Source organism: Rhopalosiphum maidis, chromosome 1, assembly GCF_003676215.2.
Source record: "Rhopalosiphum maidis isolate BTI-1 chromosome 1, ASM367621v3, whole genome shotgun sequence".
Classification (NCBI taxonomy): Eukaryota; Metazoa; Arthropoda; class Insecta; order Hemiptera; family Aphididae; genus Rhopalosiphum; species Rhopalosiphum maidis.
Genome location: NC_040877.1, coordinates 84,044,972 through 84,059,163, shown reverse-complemented (window position 1 = coordinate 84,059,163; position 14,192 = coordinate 84,044,972). Strand labels below are relative to the sequence as shown.

Below are 14,192 nucleotides of genomic sequence, written 5' to 3'. Positions count from 1 at the left end.
TTATTTAATATAAAATAAATCTCAACATTTTTAAATATTATTGTAGATAATTTATATAACAGTAGAATGTTTGATGGTTAATATTTTTTGAATTACTATAAAAAAACTAAAATAATTATTTTTAAACCACTATTATAATTGAAGTTTGAAGAATTTTGTGTTTTACAAAAAATGCATAAAAATAATAAAATAAAAAACATAACTTTGTAAAACCAATATATTCATCGCTATTTTTAGAATTTAAAATAGAATATTAATAATTTTTTTTCATCCATTGCCACTTAAAAGTGGCATATTGATGCACGTGATTAATCTTTTGCTGAACTTGAGTATTATTCACATACTTTTATTTTAATAATTATAATCATGATATAGCAGTAGAGTAGCCATGGGGGGCAGTAGCTATGCTCCTCCATCAGTTGTATCAACTTAATATAAAAATGAAATGTTATTGTTAATTGTTGATTATGTTATTTTTTAGTATTTTTGGTTTCTCCTCGTCCATTTTAAAATTCTGGCTACGCGCCTCCCGATTAGAATATATTATGTATAAGCATTATTATATTATATTATAATATAATTTAGACATTCAAAATGTATACTTACTATAAGTTTCTTACTGCATTTAATCACGTCTAGTAGATTCCATATTTTTTCATTTTTTTCTCATTAATTCTTTTGACATTTGATTTTGAAAATTATTATATGATATGTTAATAGCCAACAATGAAGTATTAAAATGCACATACATACAATCTACATATCTAAACTCAGAATGATAATATTATAAAAATGTTAAATTCAAATTTAGGATAGCCAATTTATAGCTAAATAAATATTTTTAAAATTAAATTATAAATGATTGTCAAGTATTTAAATAATCATGCAATTTAAGACTTCCAAATAATAGGTAGAACACTAGAATAATATATTATATAAAACATTAAACATAAAACACCTGTATACGTCTGAAAACATTTTAATTATTTTGAAACATTAAAATGTATAATATTTTATACTTTTTTTTTTAATGACATAAATATAAATAATATAATTATATTTTCATATATTTTATTTAATATTCAAGTATTAATAATAGAACATTTTATTTTATTAATATTAAATTTTAGTAGAAATATTACCCACTTTTCCTTATGTATTTGTACTATAATTCTGTAATTATTTTATATAAAGTTAGTATTTAAATGAGTAATGAAAAAATGATTATATTTTTACAATTTATAGAGTGGAGATGACTGTTTTAAAAACATGAAAATAACATTGTAATATTAAAATTAAATGTTATTAAGGTTTTAAAGAAAATATAATATTGTATTTCATCAATTAGTACCCACTTCATGAAAAGTAATTGGATAATACAATGTTCATATTTTTAATATGTAAATTATGTAATTAATAAAAAATGCATATAAATTCAAATAAAATAAGTAACTAAACAGCAAGTTATAACAGTGCAATTTTTAAGTAATTATCTGCAATATTATAAAAAATAAAGACTTATCAGTTATCATTCCTATATTTACAACAATAATAAACATTACCCCTTAGGTAATTTTAAGGGTAAAATAAAGTATTTATTAATTATAACCAAGAATCAAAATATTGTGATATTTTGATAAATTCCAGTCACTGGTCAGCTATTTTATGAACTGGTAAAATTAATTGTTCTATATAAATATCAAATAACAAAAATTAATAATATTTTTAAATATCAAGTACTTTGCAGTAATATATGTAGTAACTTAAGTCTGTTACTAAATTTAAGTAGTTTACAAAATCATAACTTATTAGTTAATATTATTATTATAATAATATTAATAATTAATATAATTATCCATGTTTTATATTCAAATATAAATAAAAATTTATTATCAAAAGTATAAGAAAAAAATGGTTTAAAGCTTGAAAGTTATTAAATAATTTACTTTAAAATTATTAAGGATGAATCAAATTAGAAGTGACTTGAGAAAAATATTAAGTTACCTAACCTAACCTAACCTACATCATGTTTGTTATTATTGATAATAAAGGTAATTATGAGTTATACCTGCTTCGATTATCAACAAAATACAAGTACCTATCTACATTTTAATAAGAGTGAACAATTCTTCCTTATACTTTCCTTTAACTAATGACATTTTAAATAATTATATCGATATGATAAGACTATAAGAGGAATAAAATATATTTTCCAAAGGAAAGGGTAAAAAATACATAGGTATCGACTAAAATGATTAATTTATTAGTTATGTTTTTTTAAATCAAATTTCTTTTTTTAGTACGTCAGTGGTCGTCGTTACCGCACACTTACCGTTCATAACCGCACATTTTACACCATTCAATAACGCACACATTTATTCTATTGTTAAAAAAGGGAAAATTTAAAAGGTCGATAGTTCAAATCCACACACATTTGATTGACAGTCAAAAATTAAACAACAAAATCATAAAATTATTTTTCATCTAGACAAGTAGCTATATAACCTCGACAAACACTTTAAGAATCAAATGTGATGGTAAATAAGGCGAACCAAAAAAAAAAGTTTTAACCATAATCCTGATTGTGAATTTTTATCAACGTAATTTTTTTTTAATATTGGAATACAACAGATTTTTCTGTATAATCCCAAGTTTTATTTTTATGATTTTATGATCTTGATTAAATATGATTAACTCGTGTGCGGTATTAAACGATAATATTATTTTAGATAAATGTATTTATTAATAATATAACTCAATATGTGCGATATTGAACAGTTTGATTTAGGAAAAATATTCGGGATTACGGTATAAAAGTGTGTGGTTATGAACGACATCCATCGAAGGACAGTCATAACTATCTTTGGATTGATATTGAAAATTGTATATTTACATATATACCTAAAGTTAATTTTTATTTTTTTTATTGGTTGGTAGAAAAACTACGAATATTTCTAATAAATATATGCATTTACAACACCTACTAGCTTTCAACAACATTAATTTTAGTTATTAGACATTAGTTCAATATTATCAAAAAATAAAAATGATCGAGTAAACATAAGAAAATCCTTGCCAAACCAATAATATGATTACATCATGATCATCATGATACTAACACGATGGTAAATTAGCATAGGTACATTCCAAGTGTATTAGTAGGTACCTAAATACTATACTCTATGATATACTTGAAAATGTTTATAAGCCCTTCAATAAACTAACAACGAAAATACGTACTAATAAAAGATAAGTATGCATCATAATAGATATTATTTCAAGATCAATAAAACCATATTTGATTTATTATATAAAAATATTTTTTTTGTTTGGTAACTATGTAAATATTAGATTAGCTTATGTGACGTTATCCTCGATAATGGTCACCCCCTTATTGCCATATCTATAGTCAAAACACACAGATAACAACATTTAAATATAAAAAAAAATCAATATATGGTAGTTGGTACAGAAATTATTAATTAATTAATAATTTTTATTCGATCGAAAATCTTGCACAATGTTTAAACAAAAAAATGGTAACTTGCTAATTTTATAAACATATCTAGCTCAGTTTATTATTACGTTTCAAAAATACCTACTATCACAATAAACATAAATCATATATAATCTCACAACTATTCACAATAAGATAGGTATGGAATAATTATACGTGGATTATGGATAATATATGAAAAATATTGACATTCTTTCAATAGCTTTTATATAACATGAAAACATACCGAAAAGTGCACAATATAGTAACATAAATCATAATACCGATTAGCAACTTTAAGGATTCTATCCAAACGGATTAAATAATTTTTTAATGATTTAATTTTACAATAACATTGGCAATTAATGCTTACAATAAACAATTTCACAATTGGTGCAACTCCCCTATTAACCTAAGTCTCAAATTTCTTCCAAGCCCCATTCAATGCAAAATATATTACTTAATACTGAGCATTAATAATTTCTATAAAATATTATAGGAGAGAGGGATAAGTACGTCTTCGAAAAAAAATTCCAGGAGAATTATGCCTATGAATTTCAACAACATATAAATCAAATGAGAAAATATTAAAAATTAAATTTAAACAAGATTTAATTTAATCATATTTTAATTTTCAAGTTACTTACTCACAAACATAATATATTTTCCGCCTAATAAAAATTATAGAAATATAAACTTTTTCAGACCATTTATTGATGATAATTTGACAATTGACTTTTCTTTTGACATTTCCATCAGTCATCATCCATAAACAATTTAAATTTATGTTCAAATTAGGATGAAAAAACAATTTTTTTTATTAGCGATTTAACTAGATAAATTAATATTTTATGGTTGTACAATAATTTATGCTTTATTTTGGTTTGTCTTGAACCTTTTTTTTATTATTATTAATGGGAATGGCCAACATAGGTACTGCAAATATTTTTAGTAATTGTAAATAAGATAGGTAAGGGTAACACTGGTGATAGATACATTTATATATTTTAATAGTTATTATATTTATATAATTAACAATTAAGAACACAACGTCATGATATTATATAAGAAATTAAATAATAATATATACTTATTTTTATATTTAATGTTTATTTTCAAATAAAAATTCCAAATATTATTATTTAGAATATTTAGATTACTAAAAATAATACTAATGCATGAACAATGTGTAAAAATAAATCCACTAATTCTTCTTTACTATTACATAAAAACCAAAAAACCTAAGTATCCAAAGTGTAAGAACTATTAGGTTTCTTAACGATTAATTTCAATTCTTTTTCATTTGAAACTGAATCATCGTATGTATTCCATTTTTGTATAGCTGATGTTCCGAAAAATACGTAAATTAACCCAGTACCTACGCATATTGCTCCGGATAAATGAAATACTTTACACCATTGACTTAATGTTTGCTGAAAACAATTCACGCATTAAAGTATATTATTTAACATGCATACATAATAATACACCAAGACTATTAATGGTTATGGTTAAGATTTTGTCATCCAACGATCCAATGTATGTTAGTTTTTAGTCATGATCATCTGACTTTCTTCCATAATTCTAACACACGAGGTCGATGTTGTAAACATTACATTTACAGACTATTTACTGATTTTAAATACCAGAAAAGTATAAATACGATGCGAATTTGGATGTATAGCTCTCTCAGTTTAATTTATGAAACTAAGGAGAACTATTATCCCAACCACGTTTTATGTAATTATATAAAATACTTAACTTTTATTGTTAAAACCTAAGAACCATGTTTCTTGAGAAAATGTATTAATTTGAAAAAAGTTTGTGTTTTATCGGTTATCAAATTAGTTTTTAAATTTTGATAAAAGCGAGCTATTGGACTATTATGGAGGTTCAAGCTTTTATAATGATTGTTTTTATATTCCAATTACATTTACGGTATACGGCTAAATATTTGAATTAATTATTATAATTTTTATTAAATAAAACAGCACTATTATAACTTAAGTACATAAAATATTTATTGTAAACGATATATCATGTACCTATGCCATTTATAAATTGAAAACCCGTTATTACTGAGCTTATTTTAATCCTAAGTTATATTATATTAGGTAAAGATAAAAAAATCACCTGATTTAAGGTTAAATAACCAACAATTATGGGAGAAATGAATCCTGAGGACGCGGAAACAGTTCCAATAATTCCTTGAATCACTCCTACAAAGAAAATAATTTTTCAGATTACAATAATACATCAAAACTATAACTATATTACAAACTTAATAATTAAAATCATATTATACTTAAGTTATAATATAAAGAATTCCTTTAAAAAATCCTGTCAAAAAGATTCTTTGCGTTATATACATTATATTAGTTGTCTATAGGTTTTAAATTAGAATAAATAAATTAGCCAGTTAAATATTACTAATATTAGATACACAATTTAAATTTATTTAAATAATTTACCTGCATAGTTTGGTGCAATGTCCACTACTGCTGCGAGTGCCCCAGAAGATATTGCACCGTTCACGGCAGTTGCGCTGAAAAGCATGAATACTGCAACCATTGAATTACATCCAGAATAACAAATACCCCAAATGAATAATCCTTGTAAAATATTACCTATACCCAATATGTACATTTTACATAATATAAAACAACAATTAATTAGCTGTAATACTTTAATATTTAAAAAATTAATTAATTTTTATATTTCTTACAAAAGCATGTTGCCATCTTGCGTACATTGGTCAAAGACATTCTTTTGGATTTCACTAAACGATCGCATATCATACTAAATCCAAAAGAAAACACCCATCGAACCAAATGAGGCATTCCAGACCATAAACCTGTCTGAGAAATGTTAGTTTTTACAGCTGTGATTGCTAATTTTCATGTTATACCTGTTTTATATTTAAACCTAAGACAAAGTTAAAATATGATGGAGCTTGAGCCGCAAGTGTAAATAAACCCCAGATACCTCCAGTTTGAGTCACTAAATTAATCAACAGTACTTTGGATAAAAGCAATGATTTCCAAGGTATCGGTAACTGCAACAATATTTAAATAATAATTACACAAAGCAACAGAATAATACAGTTATTTTTATATATTGTATGATAATATTTAGAAGTATTGTAAATAATTTATGTAGACATCGTATCAATATATTTTATCCAAAACATGTTTTTTTTGTAGTGTTTTGAAAGACATTTTTCTTAATTTTAAGTCGTAGCTATGTATTTTTAAGTAGATTAAAAGTATATAAGGGTATTCTATAGAGCAGGGGTGGCCACTAACCTTAACTTTGGGAGCCACAAATTTATAAAGTTGATTCGAGGTGAGCCACATTGTAAAGCAATGTTTATAAAATTGAGATACATTTTTCATTTTAAATCAAATGAAGGAACATTTATTTACATTTAATTTTAGTCTAAGTTTGGTTCAAGAGCCGCATGCGGCTCGCGAGCCTCGTTGTGGCCACCCCTGCTATAGAGTAATAACAATAGCTATAATTCTTCAGTTGGTGAACAACTAGATTTTTTGTAAACAATAGCATACAACATTATAATTTCATTAAATTTAAATATTTTTCTTTGTGTACTCATAAATAATAATCCAGATTTTGGTTTCGTTAAATTATCTTTTGGAAAAATATTAATTATGGAATACTGATATATTTGTATTTTTAGACTAAATAGATTATCGTAATTAATATTAACATTATTAACATATATTTTAGTTAACTGTAGGAACATTGTCTATTATTTTGGATTTTCCTTACCGGTTTTGATCTAGTTTGTATGGTTTTACCTAGACAATTTTCTATGTATGTCCTTTCTCTAATACTGATAGTAGGGTGTTTGGCTGGAGTATCATAGACTAGTAAAATCCAACAAATATACCATAATAAACCTAGTCCTCCGCTAACATAAAATACACTCTCCCAACCAAACGTGGCGATGAGGTATCCACACATGATATATGTTACTGCTGTACCGATCGAACTTCCTTTGCATACAACAAAAAATAAAATACATGAATACCAGAACACATATTATTTATATGTATGTATATGTTAATTATGGTAAAAATGAAACTTTAAGTCTGTAAAATCTCGCTAATTTGTTTCAACTAGACATGCATGCGTTTATCATTGTAACAATTAACCTACTTATATGTATATCTATATATATATATATATTATTTATATTACACACATAGGTAAATATTATTAATATTTTTATACATTGTTTAAGTTTCTGGAAATACTAAATTAAAAATCTTTAAAGATTATACTGGAATGTTGTATAAATAATGAGTATTTTCATTTTCAAATATAGATATTAAAATTATGAAATATAATCAAAATAAAATGTGTATTTAACTTATCATTAGAAGAAAATTATAATATAATTGTAAAAATTACCAAATCTTTTCAAAATAATCACAAAAACAAAAAAGTTATTATCCTAACCGAAATACCTATTTACGTAAAACTAGTATATGACTAATTAAAATATATTTTTTTTAGTTATAATTTAAAAATGTGAAAAAACTACTGAGTATCTTTCCACTCTATAATTTCCTGTTATTTTAAACTGTTATAAAAATTATTGATTGTACAAAAATTAATTTATAAAACGTAATTACGCTTTTTAATAAAAAAAAAAAATTTGGCTGTTTTTGTGTTATTTATAGATATTTTTAATGTTCTACTATTTTTTTCAGTTATTTAATTGGTAAAAATCATGACAATTTAATTTAAGGTTTTAGGTTTGCATAAGTTATTTTTACAACAATTATAAAATAAAAAAAAAAGTTATTTTCATAACAATTTTTTTATAAGAAATTTGTTATGGAATATATAGAAATGTATTTTCAGAATCAAAGCTAGAGAAATAAGGACGAAATCTAACACGAGGAAATGGTTCTTTAGTGAATAACACAAAACATGTGATTGCTGACTGGTAAACACTTCTCTTCGTATACCTATAAGCTAAGTACATTAATGCCATACATGGCATGATTCAGATAAAATATAAAATCTAGAACTTTAGCATTGTATTTAATCTAGTTCACGTTACCAAATTTTTCCATATATTTATTTATGTAATTTAACTGTATTTTAAACTATTTTATTATTTTATTTTACCATTAGACGAATTTGCTTATACTATATACACTGTAGTAGATATATTTAATTGTATTATTATGTATTGCCATTTACAACAGGATTCGTATTCTTATTATATTATAATTTTAATTCTAAAGTTATAAATAAATAAAGTATTTTAAATTTTGATCAACACCACCACCATTATTTAAATAAACGCCATACAATTTTATACGGCTTTAGAAGAATTTTTTATATAACCGAGAAAAATTATTTAAAAAAATTAGCTCAAAACTTTCAATTTCTCAATGATCTAACGTCAAAGATTTTAATACAATTAGAAAAATAATAAATTGAAGAACACTTCGAATTGTTAGAGTTTTGCCGAGTAAGATAACTTAATCAAAATTCAATAGTATTATTATATAATTATATAATATAATATAATATTATGTATACTACAATGTTGACTTTGCCAAAAACGTAAATTTAATAATTTTATTAAAACAATCATTTCCAACTTAATTTTAAATTGATCTCAATTGAAAAGGGTAACGCCCGAAGAAGAATTGTAACTATGATATATCCGATAGTTTTTGCAAAACATTGTCCAAAATACCGTAGAAAAATAGGAATGATAATTATAAAATATCCATAGAAATAAAACTGAACACTGTGACTCAGAATCGTCATTCGTGTACAAGGATTTATCAATAAATTCAAACTCAATACTATAGTGACACTCGATACCTACTGTATACATCAGAAGAGCGACTTATTTAGTTTTATCTTTAGATTCTGAGTAGAGCAACGAATGCATTGATTTGCCAATAATCAATAATATTTATTTTGTTGTTTTTTTTTGTGTCTGTGTACAGCTGTACACGATAAGTAGTTGAAATTGAAATGCTTTATTTTCAACTTTGAAGGTGGTTTTGGCTAGACAATTTTTTATAGAGGTCAAAATTAAATATTCATAGTACTCGAGAAAAACAAACAAAAATTCAGAAAAAACGGACATTTTTATACTAAATACGTTTTTAACAATATTGCATTCTTTATTTTGTTATAATTTAAAAACTAATAACCATAAAAACTTGAAATTTCCACACCAACTATAAACAGTACTATTACTTTTTTATCATAGTATAGTTTTTAAAAAATGTTTAAATTATTTATGGGTAATTCAAATTTCTGATTTATTTTTAGTTTTTTTTTTAAAAAAAATATGAATAAAAAAATGTATGAATAAGTTAAAATGCTTGAAAATATACTAAAAGGTTTTTAGGTTCCAATAAAAAAATATCAAAAATGTATAGTCACAATTTTTCTTATAAACATTTAAATTTAGAATTTGACAAAATTCATCAAAAACTTAAAATACAAATTTTTTTGTAGTTGGTAATTTATAAAAACATGTCTGTTTATACCTAAGATTTGAAAATTTAATTCAAAGCTCTTTATACTTTTTAAATCTATATTAAAAAAAAAAATTACCGGAAATAAGATAAATATTATGACCGTTTCAATTTAATATTTTTATGACAATGGATATTGACCAGGATAATAACTATTTCTTCTCAAACGATTTTCGTATTTTCTTGTAATTCAAAAACGAATGATCGTAGATACTTGAAATTTTTATATAACGCTTATATTATCATTTTATCATTTTCTATACACGGTATAATTATCAAAAATTTTAAACTCTTTTATATAGCTATTTACAGGCATATAAAACATTTTTTTTATTTTTTAGTTTGTTTTTCTATAAACATCGATAAAAAATTATATATTGGGTTAACATTTTTGAAAATTTAATAGAATTTCTCACTTAATTTTTGTTATATGTATATAAAAATATTTAAAATGCATAGTCATAAATATTTTCTATATGTATTTGAAGTTAAAATTCTAACGAAATTTCCTTTGCATACTTTCTATATATTATCGTAATTAATAATTATTTGTTTGATTAAGTTTTCTTTCGTATCATACTGTTGTACAATTTTTAGTACTTTAAGTGATACACACTTATTTTAATGAAATTATTGAACTATATTTTAAATTACCTAAATAAGCTGAAACAAATCGACTTCTCTCGTGTGGTGGTATCCAATTAGCGGTCATTGTGTGCATTGAAGGCCATGCACCACCCTAATTAAAATAATAAAATAAAATATGTATCGTCTATTTAAAAAAAAAAAGTCTTACGGCTATGAATCCTTGAAGAACTCTAAGAGCCACAAGTGCTTTATAGTTGAATTTTGCCGATGCAGGTACTGCAAATGATAATATCGCCGCCACGCCGTTACTGATACCAAACACGGTTTTCGTTCCATATCGTTGTGCCAAAACTCCACCTGGTATTTGCATGATCACGTGTAATGTGAAAAACGCACCCAGTATTGAATTTTGGTGATATTCGTTCCATTCGAATTTGTTGTCCTTAATAAATTAAATAATATATAATAATATAAGATAGACTAACGATTAATATCCATACTTATAGGCAGCAATATTGGTCGGAATTTTAATCACGATACACTAAATTTAAGATATATTAGATCACAATTATTAAATTATTAATAAAATAAATATTATTTACATTAATTAGATCCGATGAAGATATTTGTGCAATAGTATTATTCGAATTCAACAATTCAGTGTCCCTAAGACACTCATATATAATTGTAACATTTGTTTTCGATATTGAATGTTTAATCATTGACACGATTGCTATATTAATATTCACTCGAAACATGTAATTAATAGCAAACCCCCAGAAAGTCATGTACCATAAAACTGTTCGTTCTGTAATAATATTTGATATTTATGTTAAATTAATATATATATTATATGTATACATAATATTTAAAAGAAAAACAAAACTGTACTTACTTTCCATGATTGCTGTTAGTGTAGCAGTAAAATCTCAATCACATAGCTACCTTGTAATATTATAGTATTCTCTATAATGAACAAATACAAACAGGTAAGTACTTAATCAGACATATCACATAATGCCTACTTCATAATGATATATTGATATATTAAACATACTAAAATATCATTATCGACAAGCTATTAGTAAAATGTTTACTTTGTAGCTAAATTAGGTACAATGTTTAAGAGTAATTTTATAACGTACCGTAATAATATTAATTGTTAAAGATTAATCAACTTTTAAAAATCATACCATGTCATATTAATAACTGATAATTTTCAATGTGTTTAAAAATCTATTATTCGCTGTTTAGTTGAATTTCACATACTAATAAAACAATACAATACATGTATCAATAATTTAAAAAAATATATGTAAAGTAAATGTGTTGATTGATTAGTAGTAATAATGCTTTTTTAAAATTGATTATTTTTCGATGATAAGTGTTTTTTCATTTTAATTGAATAACATATATTGAAATTAATTATGAATTCGGTTATAGGACTCAATTTTCGTATTCAAAATTTAGTTCAAAATTGCTCATATTCCACACTTCTCAATTATTTTAACTTTCTTTGCACATATTATTCACTGTTTCTGATTTTACTATCAACAATACCCATACTACGGTTGTAGACAGAATAAGTTTCATTTATACGGATGGGATATGGTGGATGGATTCAACCTTTTTTTTTATATCATTTTTTGAATTCTAAAGAATTATTTATTGATATTTGAGTATTTTTTAATGCAAATAATCATAGGTGTCCGTAGTAGGTGCTTTCTATAATTTGCATTTAATTGTTTTGACGACGAATATGAAATAATAATAATATTTCATGCTCAAATTCCTATTTAGAAAAAATATGAAATATATTAAATGTATATTGTACATAATATACATAATATATGCACAATTATAGCAACTATAATTATAAATTAGAATAGCTATATTCAACTAGCCTAACGATCATACACGAGGAATAGACTAAATGAATAATTGTGTTACTACTCACTGGAATATAAAAACTATGCCAGGCGAAGTCATAAAAATATCAAGTAGAATTTTGTATTATATAATATGTTATTATGACTATAATATGACAATTGACTATTTATAAATATCATAATAAAGTAATAATATTTAAAGGTCAAATATTTTTTTAATTAATTATATGGTGTTATTTTGTTTCATTAAAACATAATATTTTATTTCCTGAGTATGATAACCGGGTTATGCATAATATTGTCAATGCAATTTTGTTTAAAATAGTATAAATTATATTATAATTTAGCAGAATTTAACCTAATAAAAAAATATAGTATGGAGTATAAAACAAAATGTATTATTTATTGTATATTATGAAAGCTCCTATAATACTTCTGTAATACCAACTGTTGTACCATATTACGTACTTGAGTACTAGACGCATGTTAGGTTACAGTATTTAAACGCCTTTTGTAAATTATTTAGTAGATAAAATATCGATAGTGAAAAAATGAAGGCATCCTACAAAAATTTACGGCATAGATATCATTGGGCGTAACACGATTGAGCACTTTTTACCTTTTTTCTTTAAGCAAACATAAATATTTAAATAAATATCGATTCAAAAAATTTACCACATTAATAATAAAACGTAATACGTAATATAGTAAAAATTAAAAATCTTATAATAATTCATCATAGTAATTACGCGTCAAAAAAAAGGAATAATATGCCGATATTCGTCTATAAAAGTAAACAATTAAGATGTACTCATAACGACGAAAATAATAATAATTAATAACGTAATACGTATAGTCACAATAGGCGGGATCGGCCTGGCCAGAGTCGGAGGGCCGGGATTCCTGCCGTATTCTTACCGTATTATAGTTCCTGGGCCCTTGTACTGCATGTGTTACCCCAAAATACAGTATACAATTATTGGGCCCCAGAAAATAATTCCTGCCTGGGGCCTCAGGTACCCAGTCCGACCCTGACAATGGGTTCCAATTATATACCATCTGATGCCGCTTTTCTATCGATTTTATAGGCAACTGAAACTGAACCTTCAACAGAAACAAGAACGACCAATGGGCCAATATCTTTTCATAGCCATTATAACGCTCAGTTTTATACATTGCATCCATCTATTTATCAAATTTTACATATTTTATTGGTTATTCAAAGTGAATCTTATTTAAAAATATATAATATAAAATAACAAAATATTAACAAGCCTCGAAAAGAGCAAGAAGAGAATATTGCATTTATTATAAATATTTGGAAAAAAATATAAACATAATGAGACATCTTTAAATAATTATTTGCTGACATTAGGACCACATTTGTATGCTAAAAAGTTATAAGAACTTGATTTTTGTTATATATATATATTTTTTTTGAGGCGTAATAATAAATTACTGTGATGATTGTGATGTATTATTTTTTTTTTTTTTTTTTTTTTACTACGTTATTATTAATATTGATCATTTTTTTGAATTTATATTTATTTAAATATTTGTGATTGCTCAAAGAAAAAAAGTAAAAGATGTGCAATCGTATTCTATTTTCTTAAATACAAAAAGGTAAAAAGTGCGTGAAATCGTGTTGAACCGTTATTATTATATGCATATAAAATAAAT

At 24.2% G+C, this 14,192-nt stretch overlaps 1 protein-coding gene across 2 annotated transcripts; it reads right to left on the bottom strand.

Moving 5' to 3' along the window:
- Nucleotides 1–4,671: 4,671 nt before the first annotated feature.
- LOC113557191 (vesicular glutamate transporter 1-like) lies at nucleotides 4,672–11,638 on the bottom strand. 2 transcript variants are annotated; one of them, XM_026962559.1, is made up of 10 exons: nucleotides 11,519–11,638; nucleotides 11,226–11,431; nucleotides 10,832–11,065; nucleotides 10,690–10,774; nucleotides 7,286–7,512; nucleotides 6,405–6,551; nucleotides 6,222–6,354; nucleotides 5,968–6,123; nucleotides 5,630–5,715; nucleotides 4,672–4,929 (listed from the first exon to the last, which is right to left on the bottom strand). In XM_026962559.1, the coding sequence occupies exons 1-10, from the start codon at nucleotides 11,523–11,525 to the stop codon at nucleotides 4,738–4,740; spliced, it is 1,473 nt and encodes a 490-aa protein (XP_026818360.1). In that variant the 5' UTR covers nucleotides 11,526–11,638; the 3' UTR covers nucleotides 4,672–4,737. The 2 variants fall into 2 exon arrangements, with proteins under 2 accessions (XP_026818360.1, XP_026818361.1); XM_026962560.1 differs by lacking the exon at nucleotides 11,519–11,638 and having other exon boundaries at nucleotides 11,124–11,247.
- Nucleotides 11,639–14,192: the final 2,554 nt, after the last annotated feature.

Excerpts from the sequence above, each read along its gene's own strand:
- LOC113557191 (XM_026962559.1), bottom strand. Across the intron at positions 6,552-7,285 it reads TACAAACTAGATCAAAACCG|TTACCGATACCTTGGAAATC; the intron begins GTAAGGAAAATC and ends ATATTGTTGCAG. Across the intron at positions 4,930-5,629 it reads GTTATTTAACCTTAAATCAG|CAAACATTAAGTCAATGGTG; the intron begins GTGATTTTTTTA and ends AATTGTTTTCAG.